The 18,454-nt window shown below is 48.7% G+C and overlaps 1 protein-coding gene and 1 long non-coding RNA gene across 3 annotated transcripts; both read left to right on the forward strand.

The window, feature by feature from the left end:
* Positions 1-4,437: 4,437 nt before the first annotated feature.
* LOC146755056 (uncharacterized) lies at positions 4,438-9,044 on the forward strand. 2 transcript variants are annotated; one of them, XR_014938420.1, is made up of 3 exons: positions 4,438-4,588; positions 5,974-6,113; positions 8,976-9,044. It is a non-coding gene; the product is annotated as an uncharacterized LOC146755056 (long non-coding RNA). The 2 variants fall into 2 exon arrangements; XR_014938419.1 differs by lacking the exon at positions 8,976-9,044 and adding an exon at positions 7,639-7,836.
* Positions 9,045-9,401: 357 nt separating this feature from the next.
* Positions 9,402-12,346, forward strand: LOC146755057 (uncharacterized). Its single transcript, XM_085526391.1, has 4 exons — positions 9,402-9,547; positions 9,639-9,740; positions 10,449-10,592; positions 11,308-12,346. Exons 2-4 carry the CDS (start codon positions 9,722-9,724, stop codon positions 11,451-11,453), a joined length of 309 nt encoding a protein of 102 aa, XP_085382517.1. The 5' UTR covers positions 9,402-9,547; positions 9,639-9,721; the 3' UTR covers positions 11,454-12,346.
* The last annotated feature ends 6,108 nt before the right edge of the window (positions 12,347-18,454 follow it).

The following is an 18,454-nucleotide window of genomic DNA, read 5'->3' on the forward strand; positions in this document are numbered from 1 at the left end:
CCCAGCTGGCAATAAATTGCTTTATGCACTCCAGGGGACCGTTGGCCTTCCTGGCTGCCTGGGCACACTGCTGACTCACGTTCAATTTAATGTTGTGCAGGACCCCCAATCCTTTTCAGTCAGACCTCTCTTATGTGTCCCATATCCAGTCCAGTGTGTATGTCGAGTGTTGCCCATACCCAGATACACAATCAGGCACTTGTTATATTTTAGGCACTTGGTGATTAGTACCAACTGGTACCCACTTCTCTGTCTTGTCCACATCTTTCTGCAAGTCCTCTCCACCCTCAGTGGAGGCAACAGCACCTCCTCATCTGGTATCATCCTCAAACTTGCTAAGAACTACTTCTAGTCCTGCATTCAAGTCATCTGCATAAACATGAAAGGAAACTGGCCCTAAAATGGAACCCTGGGGAACTCTGATAGTGACCATGTACCAGCCCGATGGAACCCACTGACTATAAGCCTTTGGGGCAGACCTACTGGCCAACTGCTCACCCACCACTGCTGGTGAACCTGAAAGGCAAAATGTCAGTGTGCTGGGACAAACAGACAAACACCAATATGGTTAAATATAGCTGCATCAATTTATTGCCCGAAAAGACATACTTTTATAGGAGACAGACAAGGGTGTCCAAAAATCACACACACTAATTGGAGGAAAGCTACTGCAATAACAACCTGTCATGGTTTTGTAATTTTGTAATTTTGCTATCAGTATTCCACATCATAACATCATGTAAAGTATGGATACTTCTATTGAATGTGTAGTCCACAGAAGAAGACTACATATCCCAGAGAACAACAGGGTTAATGATAAGTCACGGGACCAGAACGCTATATAATCTCGTTCCCAGGCTGGAGTGCCCTCCTTCTTCTCTCGAACTTCTCGGAGAGTGGGAAGCGTTCCAGCCGTGTCGCCTAAAGTTCACAGTCGGCCTCTCGGTTTTCGGGGACTCTCTCTCTCTGTTTCGTTCGATTTGTTAGCCTCAATTATATGATATTGTGTTATCTTGTATTTCGACATCATATTTAGTAAAATAAGTTTTTCCTCCTTAGATTGTCGCTGTTTTATCCCACTCCCCTTTTCCCCTCCTTTCCGGGCCCCGGGGTGGGGGGCCCACGGGGTGGCTTCCCCTGTCACGGGCATAGGTAAATCTAAGTAACCCGTGACACACCATTTGTGTTAACAGCAGCTATCCCAAAGGCCCATCGATACCCCTTGGGATCCTTAAAATATCCCATCCTAAGGTAATCGATACACAGTATACATGGAGCCTCTGGACGAGTCACAATAGGGTGTCTCTGCCAGTTTTTACCAGTGAGGCTTATTTCGGCCTCCAACATAGTCAATTCTTGGGAACCCCCAGTCACTCCATGTATATATATTGGTTGTGTTCCTTGGTGACTTGAGGGCATTAGGGTGCATTGTGCACCAGTGTCCACCAAGGCTTTATATTTCTGTGGTCGAGATGTGCCAGGCCACTTAATCCACACAGTCCAGTATACTCTATTGTCCCTTTCCCCCCCTGGCTGGGGGCAGGGCCCCTCTATTGTTTACCTCGGTGGCTTGCAGCGACTGGAACTTTCCCCTTCTTGGAAGAGTTCACCTTGGTGGTTGTTTCACATTGTAATTCTTTCACTCGTGCCTGAAGTGCAGAAGTGGATGAATTACACCACTTCTTCATGTCCTCCCCATGACTACAGAGGAAATACAACAAGGCAAGACGTGTAGTCTTATCATTGTCATTTGCTTGAATACGAGGACGTCTCTTTTTTATGGTTGAGATTTTCAATGATACGGGTCGAGAGGAACTCATGTTGTTTAGCTTTCTCAATAGGCGATCGTGGAAATCCTGGTCTCCGTCATCTTGTACCACCGTGGATTCATCTACATCAGGCACATTAGCCAATTTGTCAATAATATCACTTTGTGTTCCCTCCATTTTGTTTAATCTTTCCACTATTTTGACAATGGCTGAAGTATACAGATTAACTTCTGTAGCGCTTATAAATAATTCACGTTCCTGAAGTCTGCTAATTAGTTCATTCATAAGGGGTTTACTTTCCCCTTTGCCATATACTAATGCAAGTGCACTGGCATGCTTTTCTGGAGCTGCCTTTGTAAAGTCACGCCACATTTGTCGTGGAACGCGGACTGCTTCAGGATCATGTAATTGGTTTGGATCGTTACGATTGAACTCGGGGCTGTATAGCATTTCCACCAGAGCACTTTCTCTCAAAAATTGAATACCTTTCTCTATATCAGTCCATTTCTTTTTCTCAGGCTCCAAGTCCCATTTAAAGGGGAATCTATCTCTTACCGCTATCAACATCCACTTCCAGAGGGTTTAGGACTGATCTTGGCATGTGCCAATACCTCTGTCCACACATGAGTCCCTGGAAATGCTACCCAGTTGGCGAGCTTCACTGCCATCGAGCCATGCACTGTTGGCACCATTGTCCCAGCAGCGAAGAAACCAAGTGACCATATATTCTTTTGGCTGACATGTGAAATCCTTTCTTAGATCTCGAATTTCACTCAGTTTAAAAGATCGATCAATAATGGTTGTAATACTTTGCTCGCCTTTGGCTCTATCAAGAGTCCCAGGTGTTGATGGTGGCAACTGTTTTGATGAGGCTGCCCCATCTAGAAGTTTGGACTCGAGAAATTCTCGTAATGAAAATCTAACTTTTGGCTCCTCTTCTTCTTCTAACTCTGACTCTTGTATTATTTCCTCCAGGTAACCCTCCTTCTTTTTCCTCTCTCCTAAATTCCTCTGCTCCTCTAACATCTTCTTATACTCCTCTAACATCCTCTGCTCCTCCAACTTCCTCTGGTCTTCTGACTCCTCCTGCGCTCCTGAGTCCCCCTGCTCTCCTGAGTCTCCCTGCTCTCCCGAGTCCTGCTCTCCTAACTCCCTCTGCTCTTCTAACTCCTTCTGCATTTTCTCTAACTGAGTTGAGACTCGTTTTGGTTTTCGCCCTCTTACAGGGGCAACCAACATTGTATCTGGTGCCCCCGGTGGTTTGTTAAGTTCGAGTACATACGGTTCAGACTTGAGGGTGTTGCATTCTGCCCTGAGGATGTTATAACTAGACTGGAGGGCGTCGTGCTTGCACTTGAGGGCGTTGCACTCTGCCCGGAGAGTGTCATACCTGGACCGGAGGTCTTTGTGGTCAGACTGGAAAGCGTCGTGCCTGATCTGGAGGTCGTCGTACAAAGACCAGAGGGTGTTACGATTGGCTTTGAGGGCGTTGTAGTCGATCATGAGGTCAGTGTACAAAGAGTCAATAGCGTCATGCTTGAACTGGAGATTGACGCACTCAGATTGGAGGGCATCGTGTTTGGACTGGAGAGCGAGGCACTCGGATCGGAAGGTGTTGTGCTCAGACTGGAGAGCATTATACTCAGACTCGAGGGCGATGTGCCTGGCCCAGGGAGTGTTGTGCTCAGACTGAAGGGTATTATGCTCTGACCGGAGGGCGTTGTGCTCGGACTGGAGAGTGTCGTGCTCAGACCGGAGGGCGTTGTGCTCGGACTGGAGAGTGTCGTGCTCAGACCGGAGGGCACTGTGCTTGGACTGGAGAGTGTCATGCTCGGACCGGAGGGTGCTGTGCTCAGACTGGAGAGTGTCGTGCTCGGACGGGAGGGCGCTGTGCTCGGACTGGAGAGTGTCATGCTCGGACGGGAGGGCGCTGTGCTCGGACTAAAGAGTGTCAAGTTTGGATTGCAGGGAGCTTTTCTCATTTCGGAGAGCCTCTCCCTCATACCAAAAGGTGTCTCTTTGATATAGGAGATCTTTTCTCTCAGCTTCAAAAGCTTTTTCTCTCTCTACCTTCTCAGCCCAAAGTCTTTCTCCCTCAGCTCTAAGACTCTCCTTCACATACCAGAATGAGTCTCATAGATACAGGCGGTCTTTTCTCTCAGCTCTAAGACTCTCATTCTTGGCCCTGAGACTCTCTCTCTCAGCTTCAAAAACTTCCGTTCTGTCCTGTCCCAGTTTGGTCCGTTCCGTTTAGTCCGGTCCTGTGGTTCCGTTCCCGCAGCAGAGCCCTCAGCAGGGCCGGCAGCCCCATGGAGTCGCACCACAGCTCCCATATAGGGCCATGCTCCTCTATAGGGCCCTGATCCCATATAGGGCCCTGATCCCATATAGGGCTGTGATCCCTTATAGAGCCATGCTCCCATAGCCGTCCATGCTCCACTACAGGGCCGTGCTCCCGTTGCCGTCCGTGCTCCATTCTCGCCCCCAGCCCCGTCCCCCACCTCCTTTATCCCCCGACTCCCCCCTTTATCCCCCCCCATTGGAGCCGCCTCGTCTGCCCTGTGGGGCGGCGGCGTCTGGGGCTGCTGCCGTGTGGGGTTGGTGGTGCTGCTGTGGGGTGGGGCTGGCACCGGGGGAGCGTTGGGTGGGGGGCACCTCATGGGGATTGGACGAGCTCGGGACGGGGAACGAAGGCACCTGGCGACGGGGAAACTGCTCCTCAAAGCCTTCACCGACGAACCTAAAATAAGGGCACAAGCAAACCGGTTAACCCCTAGTAATCTTTGTGCACGAAGGCCGAACGAAGACCCACGGGGTGGGTAAGTATAGGCCGGTGAAGCCGTTCGGTTGGGGTTGGGTTCCCCGGGGCACAACGACTGAGACGTCCAATTGCGGGCGAAGCGAGTGCGGACCCCTCGGTAGTGCGGTTCCCACATCCCGCGAGGTACTGGGCGACGAAAAGGGGGAAGCATGTGTGTGCATGTGTGTGTGTGTGTGTGTGTGCGTGTGTGTGCGAGTGTGTTTGCGTGTGTATGTGTGCGTGTGTGCGTGTGTGCGTGTGTGTGTGTGTGTGCGTGTGTGTGTGTGCGTGTGTGCGTGCATGTCCCTGTGTGCGAGTGTGCGTGCGTGTGTGTGTGCATGCATGTCCGTGTGTGCGAGTGTGCGTGCGTGTGTGTGCGTGAGTGTGTGCACGCGTGTGTGCGTGTGTGCATGACTATGGAAAAAGAAAAGATGATACAAATGGGAATTTGGGAAAATGAAATGGGAAAATGGACATTACCTGATGGATGGGTGGTTTTACCAAAATCAGTAGCTATGAGGGTGTTACGGAGGTTCCATGTTACATTGGGGTACTCAGGCCTTAGTGTATCAGTTTGCCAATAATTATATGTGTACAGGGCTATAGAACATAGCAAAGGGGATTGTTAATGGATATATGACTTGCTGGAGGGTGAATGCAAAGAATATGAGAAAAAGAATCCCAGGAGGGCGAGAATTGGCTTATCGACGCTTCGCAAGGATCCAGTTGGACTTTACTGAACTCCGTAAAACTGGGAGATATAAATATTTATTAGTGATTGTAGACCATCTTACAAACTATGTTGGGGCATTCCCTACGGCAAGGGCTACAGCACAAACAGTAGTGAAGATACTATTAGAAAATATAATTCCTCGATATGGAATTAGAGAAGCAATAGATTCTGACAGGGGACCTCATTTTGTGTCAAAGGTTACACGTGACACAATGAAAATTCTAAGGATTAAATGGGAATATCATACTCCTTGGCACCCTCAGAGCTCTGGTAAAGTAGAACGAATGAATGGGGAAATTAAAAAACAACTTAGAAAATTAATGATAGGAACTAAGACATCTTGGATAAAATGCTTGCTGTTAGCTCTGTTAAATATATGTGTGAAGCCCAGAACTGATTTGGGAATTTCACCTTTTGAAATGCTGTATGGTATGCCTTATAATCTTGAAATACCTCTTGGTCACCCCCATTTACAAGATGATCAATTAAAATCTTATACAATTAATGAATGGGTGCAAGGAACTACAAGAAGGATCTGATTGCACAGCAGTCCCCATTGGAGATAGCAATCCATAGGATACAGGCAGGGGATGGGGTCCTAATAAAAACTTGGAAAGAAGCTACACTAACACCACAAGGGGAAGGTCCCTATGTTGTTTTATTTACTGCAGAAACAGCTATTCGAACCGCAGAGAGAGGATGGACTCATGCCAGCCGTGTTAAAGGACCCATCGGTGACGAGAAGTGGGAGGTAGCTCCCAGGAGTGACGACCTGAAACTCACACTGCGACAAGCCCAATGGGTATTCCAGGTAAAGGCTTCCCCTGAAGAACACTACTGCTGCTGAGAAGAACTAAAAAAACCCCTTGTAGTTGGTTGCAACTCAGTTGACGAGTGAGGCAGAAGAGTGAACTGTGGGGAAAGATGGGCCTTAGGGGTATCCATTGGTACTTGGGGATTCTCACAGTGATCACATTTTGTATAGCAGCACAACGCCACCCACACCAAGCTTCCTTACATCCCTGTGTGACCTGGTACCTATACAGCCCAGTCTAAACCAAAAGGGTTACTATTTTTGCCTAAGCTCAAACCCAGGGAGGGGATACTGTAACCACCCAGGCTCATATTACTGTGCCTATTAGGGATGTGAAACTATTGCCTCAGATTGGGCACCTGGGGCTGGGCAGGATAAATATCTACAAGCAGGGCATGGACCCTATGGGTGCATACCTCCTAACCGAAACCCACAGCTGGGAAGATGGGCTGTGTGGGGATTAAAGACAGAGAGAGAGAGAAACATCTGACAGCAACTATGGATAAATGTAACAAATCCAGATAACCCAGTGTGGCTGTTAGGGAAAATATGGGGTGTAAGTGACTTGCGGAATCAAACTCTATAACACATAGATGGGTTATAAAGCAGGTATGTTTATTCCAGCGCTGGGTGCAAGGGGGATAGCTCCACCAGACTTGCACACGGACTTGTAAAATCGTGACACAGATATAGGTACATCTCATACATAGTCAATGATTTCTCAGAATTCTGATACATATTCAATAGTTGTTTAGCATGCAGACCCCCTCTTGTTCTTATCAGGGGGATGCAACTCCTCTTCTGGTATTTACAACATCTATTCTCCTTCTTGCCTGATGTCTTCCGTGAGGTCTCACTCCTTATCTGCATCCTTCCTGCTCTCCCAGGCCCCTTGTTTCCTTTAAACAAAGACGGAAGGAAGGGAGGGGTGCTCTGGGGGGGGGAATGGGAGGGGTGGAGGAGGGTTGATGTCAGACTGTGAAATCAATTTTTTTAATCTTAATTCTGCTTTCAGAAACAACATCTGATTCCCACGCTCTCTGCTTGGTATTTTGTCTTTTGATGCAAACACGTAAGCCCCATTGGTGCCTGGTTCAGCAGTTCAGCTTCCTTTGCGCCCTTTGCCTGGTTGTAGGGAAGGTGGCAGGCTCTGATTCAATGAGGGTGTTGTATGGACACAGTATTTATCGCCATGTATCCAAAGGTGCAACAGTTTCCGGAAACCCAGGTGGGATCCTATAGGTGATGGTTCTCTCGCCACCAAGCATCCAGTTGTCAGCAGTGGGTGAGTTCACTGGGACTTTGGGGATGGGAGGTGCCAACTAGCAAGCCTTCAATATCTGCTACTAAAATCAGGCTTGGAAGCACGTTACACGTGGGAAATACACTTGGTGCAGGAAAGGGGATTTCCTTAGCCATCAAAAAAAGATGAAACTGCAGATCTATCAACAAAAATGTAAGCACGTGACACTTGACTTGGCGGGTCTGTGGGAAGGTCAGCTTCTCCGTGTTTGTATTTCAGCCATCATCCTCCACACTGGAGAGGATTTATCCGCTTGGCTTGCTTAATTGCAGCACGTTTCACACGCGTGGATAACCTGTGCATATTGCGTCACTACCCCTGTGGCCTGAGGTGTTGCACCAGGCTGGAAATAATGCCTTCTTGGGGTTGTTGAAGCTCTGCAAAAGTTTGCCAAGCAAAGTTGTGGATGCTCCATCCCTGGAGATGTTCAAGGCCAGGCTGGATGGAGCTCTGGGCAGCAAGACTCTGTGGGTGGCATCTCTGCCCAAGGCAGTGGGGCTGGGGTTCTGAGTTCTTCACTGTCCCTTGCAAGCCAAGCCATTCTATGATTCTGCATTTCTATGATGTAAGCACCAGCCCCACACAGCCCTGGTGCAGTGCATCACAAGAGCAGCAGCCTGCGGGGAGCCACCACCCGGAATCACAGAGATGTGAGGTCACAATGCCCCATCCTATGACTGTGCTGAGCTGCGTCATGAGCTCACAAGGCCTGGCCGCAGTCTTGGCTCAGTGCGACACTCACTGTGGCTGCAGCGGTGGTGTTGGAAGCGTGGTGCAAGTGTGGGGGCGGCCATGGACCCTGCCCGCCTTGTCCTCTTCCTCCTATTGGTGGCCATGAGTTTTCAGGAGAGCTGTGCTGCTCCGTGGTGAGCACGGGGAGCAGGTGAGTGGCTAGAGATGGGACCCAAACTGAGCAGCGCTGGGAGCAAGAAGTCAGGCTGTGTCCCCACGGCCCTGTAGTACATTTGTCTGGGGCCTGCCTTCCATGGGGATGTTGCTGGGTAGGGGGTGATGGGCAGCACTGCAGGAGCCGGGCAAGAGCCCGTGGCTGCGCTGCTCCCCAGGGCTGGCTCCAGCCATACCAGGCTGTAGCTCTGCTAATTGCTGGCTGCAGCACAGCCTTCGTCCTGGGAGATGCCCGGGGAGAGTTCAGAAGAGGCGTGCTGGGCGTGCATGAGCATTTCTGCTTCAGGCTCATGGCACTCCCCAGTTTCCAAGCCAGAGCCCCAGTCCACAGCCCAGGGGAAGAGACAGGTGTGCTTTCCTCCAGTGCCTCAGTGTGACCTTGCTGTCCATCAGAGGCCTCCCAGTAAGAAAGCCCTGGGGGGGCTGCATCTTCTTCCACGTAATCTGTGAGAGATGTGGCACGTGGCCCGGAGAGAGCACTGCATACGCTGCCAGGTGCCAGCCTATGGGTCATCCCGTCCACCCTGCAAGTTTGGAAATCATGACCTGAGTTATTCTTCCATGCCCCACATCCAGTTACTGAGGGAGAAGTAGATCACACCATATAGTGTATATAAGTGGGAACTTATCTCATCTGTTCTTGATTCTAGATGATGAGCTTCGTGCTCCCTTTCCGGATGCTCCTTTGGATCCGGACTTCATGCCTGTGCCTGGGGGACAACCCAGGGGTAAGTTGTGAGTGTCTGTTTCCTTGGAGGCTGAAACGTTCATGCTCTCATGGTTTACCTGGGTGCAATTTTACTGGAGATCCTCTCCAGGTCTTCCAAGCCTGTTTGTGCCCAGAAGGGTTTGCACAGATGAGCCATGAGTATTTTTTCTCTCGGAGAGCTGCAACATTTCAGTGGGAAGGTTACCGCTGCCCCTCTGCAGCTGAGGGAGCCCAGACCTTTGTATTTGGGCTGTGGCATTCCCCAACCACCGCCAGACCCTACAGGTCACTCAGGGAAAAGGAGGCCCCCACATGTGCCGGAAGCTCTCCTCACCTGTGTCTGATCACACTTGTGTCTGCAGGCCCTGTCCCCTGTAGGCTCTGCTACTCAGTTGATGCTGTAGTGTGTGACTAAAACTTTTCATGGGTCTTTGGTTGCAGAAGTGCCCCCAGTGTGGGCCTTGCCCGGTCATCGATTTCCTCCTGTGCTGGAGCCCAGCTGGAATCCCAGCAGTGAGTACTCTGTCTTCACTGACTTGGCTGACTCGCCGCTGATCTTCAGATCTTCATGCACATGATATTTAACTTCATACATTCTGTTAAGGTCCGGAAAGAGAAGAGGATGAATCCAATCGAGGAAAATACTCTCAGGGCTCATCCCGTCTCCTGAAGCGACTGCTGAAGGAAATGGAGAAGGCAGAGCGTGGTGGGTATACTTCAGTCTGTTCACTGTGGGACCTGGGAAGCTGAGGTGTGATATACAGGTGTGGGCAGGCTGTAGCCTGCACAGCAGGAAGGGATGGGTCAGAGCCGTGCTGCAGCCGTGTTCCATGTATCACCTTGCAGGTGCTGTCAAGCACCAGAGCTGGTCTGCTGCCAGATGGTCTGCATCCAGCCAAGACCCAGAGGCAGCTGCTCCCCCAGCACAACCATTACTTGTCAGAGCTGCTTTGTGCAGTCATTGGCACCCAGATGGCAGCAAGTGGCAAAGTGGCAAGCGCTGTGCTTCTGTTCATCCAAAGCCCTCCGTGCAGCTGAGCAAGTTCAAGGCAGGAGGAGCATCCCGAGCAGGGTTGGCTGCCTTTGCTAATGCTGGAAATGAGGTGGAGATGCTAATTCTGAAGGCTTGGACTGTGTGTTAGAGCTTGGATTTCAGCCTGCAGCTACCTGGCTGTGACGGGCTGGTGACAGCACAGAATGTGAGGGCCTTGCACAGGAGCTGATTCCTCAAGAGGTGTGAGGGAGTCAGCATTGTCCAATAGCTGGGAGGGCCCAAATGCCCTTGGGTAACAGAGGGGCTCACAGTGTACTTGGGGGGGGGCCTGGACTTTACCTGAGCTCGGGACTGGAGAAGCTCAGTTTTTGATGAGGGCATGTGACATCCCAATCCTACTGCCCTGCTTTCTTTCTAAAGGAACGGACCAACAAAGTGAGCGGGACGCACTCCAGGAAGGTGGATATCCCACACTGCCAGTCCCGGATGCACTGCAGGAAGGCGGATATCCCACACTGCCCGTCCCGGACAGAGGAATGCAGGCAGCACCAACCGGCATGCCAGGTAATTTCTGTCCTATGATCATACGGTGTCACGAACCAGAGTCACTGCGTGCCTGCAGGCTCTTGCTGCCAGCTCTTGCACACCAGGTCAGCAGCCAGACCTGAGCGTGTGAGCATAGGGCACATGTAAAAGAAGCCAGGGGTGGCTCTCTGAAAATGGCTGGCCTTCGTGGGGTGTGGAGAGTTGTTCCAGCAATGTGCCAGGGAAGGTAGTTGCAGACCTCTGTGACCCTGCTCAGCTTCCACCGCTCCCAGATCGCAGAGTTTGCCCTTTTGGAACGAAGCCACCTGACGGTGATGAGCAGGGTCTTGTGTGGTAGGAGCCTGCAGGAGTGTTTCTCCCCTGGGCTGGCTCTGGCTGTGCCCTGTGCTGGCTGAAGCCTGACCTTCAGCCTGGGGGGCGTCCCACAGGAGAGCTCAGGACACGCATGCCGGGAAAAGCGTGAGGGATTCTGCTCTGTAGCTCTCCCCACAGACCAAGCCCAGACCCCAGGGTACAGCCACAGCTCTCAGCCCAGAGGAGGACACGGGTAGTGCCTGTGCAGCCTCTCCGTACCCAACGAGAGGTGGAAGCAATCCTTCTTGTCCTCCGGTGCTTCGGCACCAGAGACGGAGGCACCCACTGACAAAATGACCTCTTGGGTCCATGAAGCACACTGAGAGATTATCTGTAGCGCAGCTGAAGGTAACGTGGGACATTGTCTCATTTTTTCCAGGGATGAACACAGGCAAAAGCACAGAGGCTGCTGCTCACAGATCTGTGCAGAAGCGCCACATTCTGGTGACGGTCTCAGCGATGCTGCTGCCTGCGCTGGTGCTGGCCGTTGGTGTTGTGATATGGGTGCTCAAAGACTACCTGTGAGTTGGCCTTTCCCCAGAACACCTTATTGCTGCATTTGGCAATGAAGCATTTGTGGTGCCAGGATCCTGGACGGCCAAATCAGCCACTGGCAGTACACTGCCAGGACTTAGGTTGCAAAGTCTTTCAAGTTTCCCCTTATTTCCTGTCAGTGAGTAGTGCTTTCTGAAACTCATTCTCACAGAGCACGCAAGAGGGAAAAGAGAGCAGCAGAAGCAGGAGATGGAGCTGGGGAAGGCAACGAGACAGACTCTGACCCAGTCAAACAAGAATCTCCGTAATAGCTCCAGTCCGTTCCATTCTGCCATTGAAGAGGTCCGAAGTCTTCAAGGTCATCTGGAAGACCAGGAGCTTGAACTGAAAGCCATGAAAGAGATCCTTGGGAACAGTCCTGAGTGCTGCCTTCAGTCAGAGGACGGCCCTGAATGTGAGAGCAGAGCTTTTGTCCTTCATCCTGCATTCTCCAGGACAGGTATCACCAGCAGTTTGAAGATTCTTAGCTCGACACAGCTACATTCCTGTTGAGGGTCCTAATGAGGACCCAGAAAACGAGCTTCCTCTGACTGCCGGACAAAACGTAATGTCTTTGGAGATGTGGGTGAGAATGGCTGGTTTCAGGGAGAGCTGACAGATGGCACAAGAGGACTGGTCCCTTCCAATTTGGTTGCGGAGCTTTCAGATGATGAACTGGATACACCTGGAGATCCTGTCAGAATTCCTGCACTGCTCCATCTGCAAGACTACCATTGCTCCACTCAATGGAACAACTCGATGTTGAGCAGAATGTGGTTGAGCTCCTTCGGGAACTCTCTGAGGCGACTGACAGCAGAACTGCAAAGCTTTATTGTATATTAAAAACAACCAAACAACTGTCCCCTCCCTCTCCCTTCCCCTCGCACCCCTCCACCCCTCTCCCCCCCCCTCCACCCAAAAAAAAAACAAAAAAAAAGACAAAAAAAAACCCCAAAAACACTAAAAAAACAACAAAAAACAACCCACCCCCAATAAAAAACCAAAACCAATTAAAATCTCAACGCTGTTCTTTTTCTGGGATACACTGAGGTGATGCTTCTTCTAGCTTAGACTTTGCAATGAGTTTGTGTCACGGAGTTCTCTCTAGAGCTCACTCGGTGACAGTGGGAACAAACCCAGGGAGAGAAGGAACAAAGAACCTCCCCTCTCTAACAGCGCGGTGCGGCGCGGTTGAGAGGGGAAGGGAAGGGAGATTGTGAATGGGTCTAGGAGGGAAAAGATGAAAAAAACCCAACGATGTGAGAATGAACAGCAGTTTAATGAACCCAGTGACACTAAACAACAACGATGTTGCAGAACGGCGGGAGAAAAGCAGACGACCACACTTGTCATTGACATGATCAGCGAATCTCGTTTATTCCTTGCCTGCGTGTACCTTTATAATACGGATAATTAGCTCATACATATTGCAAAAGTGGAGCTCATCATTGGTTCCCAATTACATACCATCCCCGAGTATCTTAACAGCTTGTTGTTATCATCCTGAAAGATACTCCCTTGCTGAGTTCCCAGAACCATGGCTAGTTTCTCACCATCACAGGGCATCCTGATGTTCTCACTGTCCTTGCAGGTGTTATGGCTGCTTGATTAACCGCACCGTGTTTACGACCCTTCTCAGCTAACTAGCTGTAAAAAACACTCTCTACAGGACCCCACAGATTACCTTCAGAATTCAACAGTTAGTTCTGTTTCCTTTCTGAGTGCATAACAACCTGAGCAAATGAATTGAATGACGTGGCTTGTTAGTCTGGTACAAACTCTGCTGTACACTGAAATTTGGTCCATTTGTAAGCAGGACTTTGTCCATCTCTGCAGGACAGCAGAAAACCCTTTGTGCTAATCATGATGCCAAGAAGCAGAATGTGGCAAATGGCAGATGATCCAACTGCTTCAGGTGTTCATTTCCTTAAAACTGCGAATAATTTTGGACTGAGAGTTTGTAATCAGAACGGAGCTCTTAAAGCTGTCAGAGATTATTTCTGCACTGTTCAATTCTATCTGCCTAACATACACAGGATCTCAGAACTGCGTTGCTTGAACTGGTGGAACTTGCTGAAGTGAACTGGGATGAGCAAGTTTTAGAACTTAGTCAGAGTGCTGTAAAAAATGGATAATCTCATGAGTATTAAGGTACAGGATTGCTATTTCTGCACTGAATTTGTTTTTATTTTACATGGCTGTGATCTGAAAGTTGCTTGAAACGCAGGCACCTAGGCACTGTTGTGTAACTGAATTTCACACATGGTAGGTCCTGAAATATCCTGGAATCTAAAACTCTGACTTGTTTTAAGTCTGCTGCTTGAGTCTAATCAGGGTCATAGTGTCTGTGTGCAGTGTTTCTTTCCCTGTAATGCTCCACATCATTTCATTTTGGGAATATTGAAGGAAATGGACTATGTGCCATAACTGTTGTTAGAACAAAGTATGTCTGGTGTGATCTTATGCATAGGTTCTGTAACTGCTCTTCACAGCTCAGGTGTTTGACCTTCCTTTTGGTGAAGTGATGAAATACTGCTGGTTTCTATTTGTGCTTCTAGGCACCTTGAAGCTCTTAGGAATAGAACAATTGTCTCCAGTTCTTTTCAATGATATCAGTAACAGCTCGAGTGCTGCTGCCCACTAGGTAGACCCAAAGAAGTGGATTACAGTGAAGCAACACACGAGCTGGACCTGCACGAGGATCACTTTCAAGACAGTGGCTCTGTTGCTTGAAGCCTATTTGCTTCTTCCTGCCGCCACTCTATTATCAAGTATCAACAAGCTCTTTCATGATTCAACTTGCAAACGTTTGACACTAACCCTTGTGTTTCTATGCCTTCCTAGGTGATTCGAGCCCTTGTCAACCCCAGAGATCCAAACCAAGTAGTGATGTGCAGTGTGTTTCCATCAATGGAGAGTTCTTATTAAGCACGAATCGCTGCAATTCGGATGACAGCCTTCCACATGGTAACAGTGATGGACACAAGGGGCTCATCCACGTTCATGCTCTCATATCTCCTGGCTCTGCTGAAGATGCTGACCTGAGCCTGCCAGACACAGCAGTCACCTGCCTGGATTGTGACCCAGCGCCTTTGCAGTGCTGCCCATCCCAAGCACAGCCCGAGTGCCCCAGCAGCAGCACCACCATGCAGGAGCAGGTCAGCATCAGTGAGGTGAAGCTGAGCATCTTAGATGGGGACTTGGAGTCAGGCTGCCAGTCCCAGGCACCAGGCAGCAGCACCAGCTCTGAGCCACTCTCATCTTGACAAGAGGAGTCCCATCTTCACCCTTGACCTCTCAAGCCCTCCTGTCTTTTATTGAATAAAGTCACTCTCATGCTCATTCATTGCCTTGACTGCATTCCGAGTCTTCATTCAAAGGGATTGGGATGAATGCAACAAACAGCAAGGCAGCTCAGCTTGCAATGCTATGGCTGTGGTGTTCGTGCAGGCAGAGCTCTGGGTTCCCATTTTGCCTGGCTTTGGGATGTCTGCAGCAAGATCTCTACCATTTTGTATGGGAGCAAATAATCTCTAGCATCCAGGTTGCTGCTCATGATAATCCCAGTCTTCCTGGCTGTTGCTTTGTGATACTTTTCAAAGCCTTCTGATACTCTTTGATGCCTTGGCTGCTCCCTAACACCTCTGTCCTCCTGCCATGTTGACTCACGTCTCCCACTTTTAAGCTGGCTTTGCAGATCATCTCCAGCACTGTCATCATCACGCTGCAGCAGGAGGTGCTCACCTGGCCCAATGTCTGGCAGTACTGCTTGTTCTGCAGATGAGCAGCTGCCTCCTCATCTCTTCAGCTACAGTAGTTTTTCTCAGGGCAGTTAGATGCAGTCATGCTCCTCTGGATTTGGTGTGTTAAATCCATGCTGCATGGCAGCAGTCAGTGCAATACAAAGGTGTTCTGTGTGCCACAGCATTTCTCCAGGGGCTGCCAAAGGTAGAAGCACAACACAGCACCATCCTTCTGACAGTAATGTCTGTGAGTGTTAGACATGTGAGCACTGCATCATCCCCAGCGTGTCAGTGCTTTTCCACACCAACCTGACTCTCACACTCTCTGCACTGAATGTAACTCTGCTCTTGTGGAGACAGATGCTTTCTGTCACATCCTCCATCCCTGCAACCATTTGCCGGTAGGCAGCTCTTGCAGAAGAATCAAGCAGCAGAACCTTTTGCTCACCCTACAGCATGCAAATGCTATGAAAGCAGAAATAACCTGGCGTGCTCTGGGTCTGCAAGGCTGCGCAGATGGGAGAGGTAGATTGTGTTTTTGCAGTGGAAGTTTCCAGTATTTTCAGTACATAGTGTAGGCCCTAACTGAATGTATAACCCTCTTGTAAAACATCTGTATAAGTAGTTTTTCCACCAAGAAAGTTGCTGAACAGAGTTAAGTTCAGACTGGGGGCATTCTGACATGGGTAGAATTGAGACAAGCACAAGATAAATACACAGGGTGGGTAGAGCCCAGCACAGCACAGAATGAATGTACTGACTTTTGGAAACATTGCCCTTCTCTCTCCACAGAAAAGTACAAGGCAGACCTAAAAACAAGAGGTTGGTAATTGACCTTATATGGAAATGAATCCTAGCAACAGTCTCGAGGAGTCTGTGAGCCTGTGATGCTCAACCAATGAGAGCCGTGAGAGCATGACCTGCATTGGGTTTAGGGCATAGAACAGAATTGATTTCACTGACTGGTGTGCAATTTCTCCCTTGCCAATAGGGGATGTGCGCGCAGTATTGCAATAATGAATAAGCACTGCTGCTATCGCTGCCATCTTTGCCTAACTAGAAATCTTTGACTTTGAGAGTTTCTCACACAAGGGGAGAGGGTAAGAAAGTAAAGAGGCACAGAAAACTAAGGGAAACTGCTATTCTTTATCTTATCTATAAAAATTGATACAATTGATGCTGTCGTGCATTTTTTAATTTATTTTTAATTTTTTGCCAATGTCAGTTAGATTGTTTTAAAATATCCACACACCAAAATCTGACTACCAAGCAAATGTAATGAAAATGAAATGAAGGTGAGTTAGCGGAAAGCACAAGGCCATATTATATTAGGCTCTAGCAAATTTACAGGCAGTCACTGCACGAAGAGGTAGATCTGAGTTGCACATTATATGATTTCCACAAAGATTAAGGAAATCTGAAGCTTTCAATATATTTTTTTATTCTTATTTCATTTCATTTTTAAACACCTGACCCAGACCCCAACCCTCATAGGAGCTGTAAAGATAACAGCATTAACCCGCAATGTAACTCTAATCCTAACCCTTACCCTGATTCTAAAATCGTCCCTAACTCCAAATGTAACAACAAAAATGATGCTAGAAGTTTCTAGCAAAAGGAACCTTAACCCTGATCATAAGCCAAAAAACAATCATTAAGGTAACAATAATCTTTACCTTAAAAGTAATATTAATCAGAGCCCAGATGATGCCTGCATCCAATCAGAAGCATCCTTTGTATTATTTAAGAGTTGTATTTTTTTCAATGAACTCTCTCTATTATCACTTTTATAAAGTAACAGAGTCTGTTCTTTTTCTCCTGACACTGTGCCTTACTCGTGACATCCCCTGGAAATGACCCAGATAGGGCACCATCAAAGTAATGCTAATAGTAATGTCAATCCTAAGGGTATCTCTAGCCTCAGTGTTAATGGGACGCTAACAACAATCCCAACAGCCTTAAACATTCTGGTGGTGTGAAAGAGGTGCTGCCTTGCACATGCTGGGCAGTCCCATTGCCTGTTAAATGCAGGCGGCAGCGTAGAAACATGATGCCCGTGGTCAGAATGCCCTGTGGCAGATCCTGGCACCGGAGAACTGACCGGAGAACCATGAGAGAACTGACAACAAATCACTCGACATCAGAACCGACCCAGTGGTTATTTACAAGCCTTGGGTGACCCAGACAGGATCTCAGAGTGGTGAATGTAGGTACAGAAGTTGTTACTACTCTGTTTTCTTCTAAAAGCTGCTCAGCTGCTTTGCGTTTCAGACCATCCCTGGCTTCACTGTGTGCATCTGTCCAATTGATACCAGGTGTTTTTTTTTCATCTCAGAAGTTGAGGGGGGGTGGGGGGGGGGGGGTGGGAAAGGGACATCAATTCAATTACTCATTTATTTATTGACAGACATTCACGTTTGCTACATTTGGAGAAGTTTTTATTTGTTTGCTGTGGTTTAGTTTTTTCTTTTTTTCTTTTTTTTCCCCCTTCCCTCCTCTTCCATCTTTGTGTTCTTCCCCTATAATCAAAAGAGAACGGATCCCCAGCGTCTGTCCCGCAGACGTTCTTTCCGTGGTCCCTGCTGCCACCTGCTGGCCAATACACGGAACTGCCACTGTTGGGCGTTTGGTGCCGCAGGAAGCACAACGCAGATCTGAGTTCTGACCGGTCTACGCAGCAAATCCGCCAATCTTTATTGTGATAAGCCCTCCACATGGCATTGCGCATGCACTCGAACACGCAACAGGCACAGATTTCTCCTAACTTCTTGAGGAGCAGGCAAGCAGAACAACTGAGCGCACCACTGCTTGTGATTGGGCCACCCCCATCATAGAGATGTGTGTTAGATCTTTTACCCACCCCTGGACTGGCCTTGTTGTTTAACGATAACCTCTGAAATCTGAGTTACTGGTTCTACCACCTGTAGTGTAGAATAGGTAGCCAATAAATGCTTTTCAACTGTGATGTATCTTTATTCTGCTCCATGCCAAACCTGTGACCAAAACCTCATAGGGGTTCACAAAGAACTCTGGCTCTGCCAGAGCCCCCATCCAGACCCTTCTTGAGTTACATTCACATCTAGTTTGGCTGAAAAGGTTGGACTGAAAATACTCAGTGCTTGGGCCTGTTTAACAGATATTTTTTCCTGATTATGCTGTCCATCGATCTTTTTAAACTGAACTCCTGCTCTAATCTGGTCTTTAAACATTTGTTGTCTCAAGACCCTAATGGGTCCAGACACTTACCTT

The sequence above is a fragment of the Coturnix japonica genome, chromosome 36, assembly GCF_054131305.1.
Source record: "Coturnix japonica strain WE chromosome 36, WE-NBRP24, whole genome shotgun sequence".
Lineage (NCBI taxonomy): Eukaryota > Metazoa > Chordata > Aves > Galliformes > Phasianidae > Coturnix > Coturnix japonica.

What these genes read in the sequence shown, in the direction of transcription:
- LOC146755057 (XM_085526391.1), top strand. An exon ending in AGCACCAACCGGCATGCCAG is followed by an intron (nt 10,593 to 11,307) that starts GTAATTTCTGTC and finishes CATTTTTTCCAG; the next exon opens with GGATGAACACAGGCAAAAGC.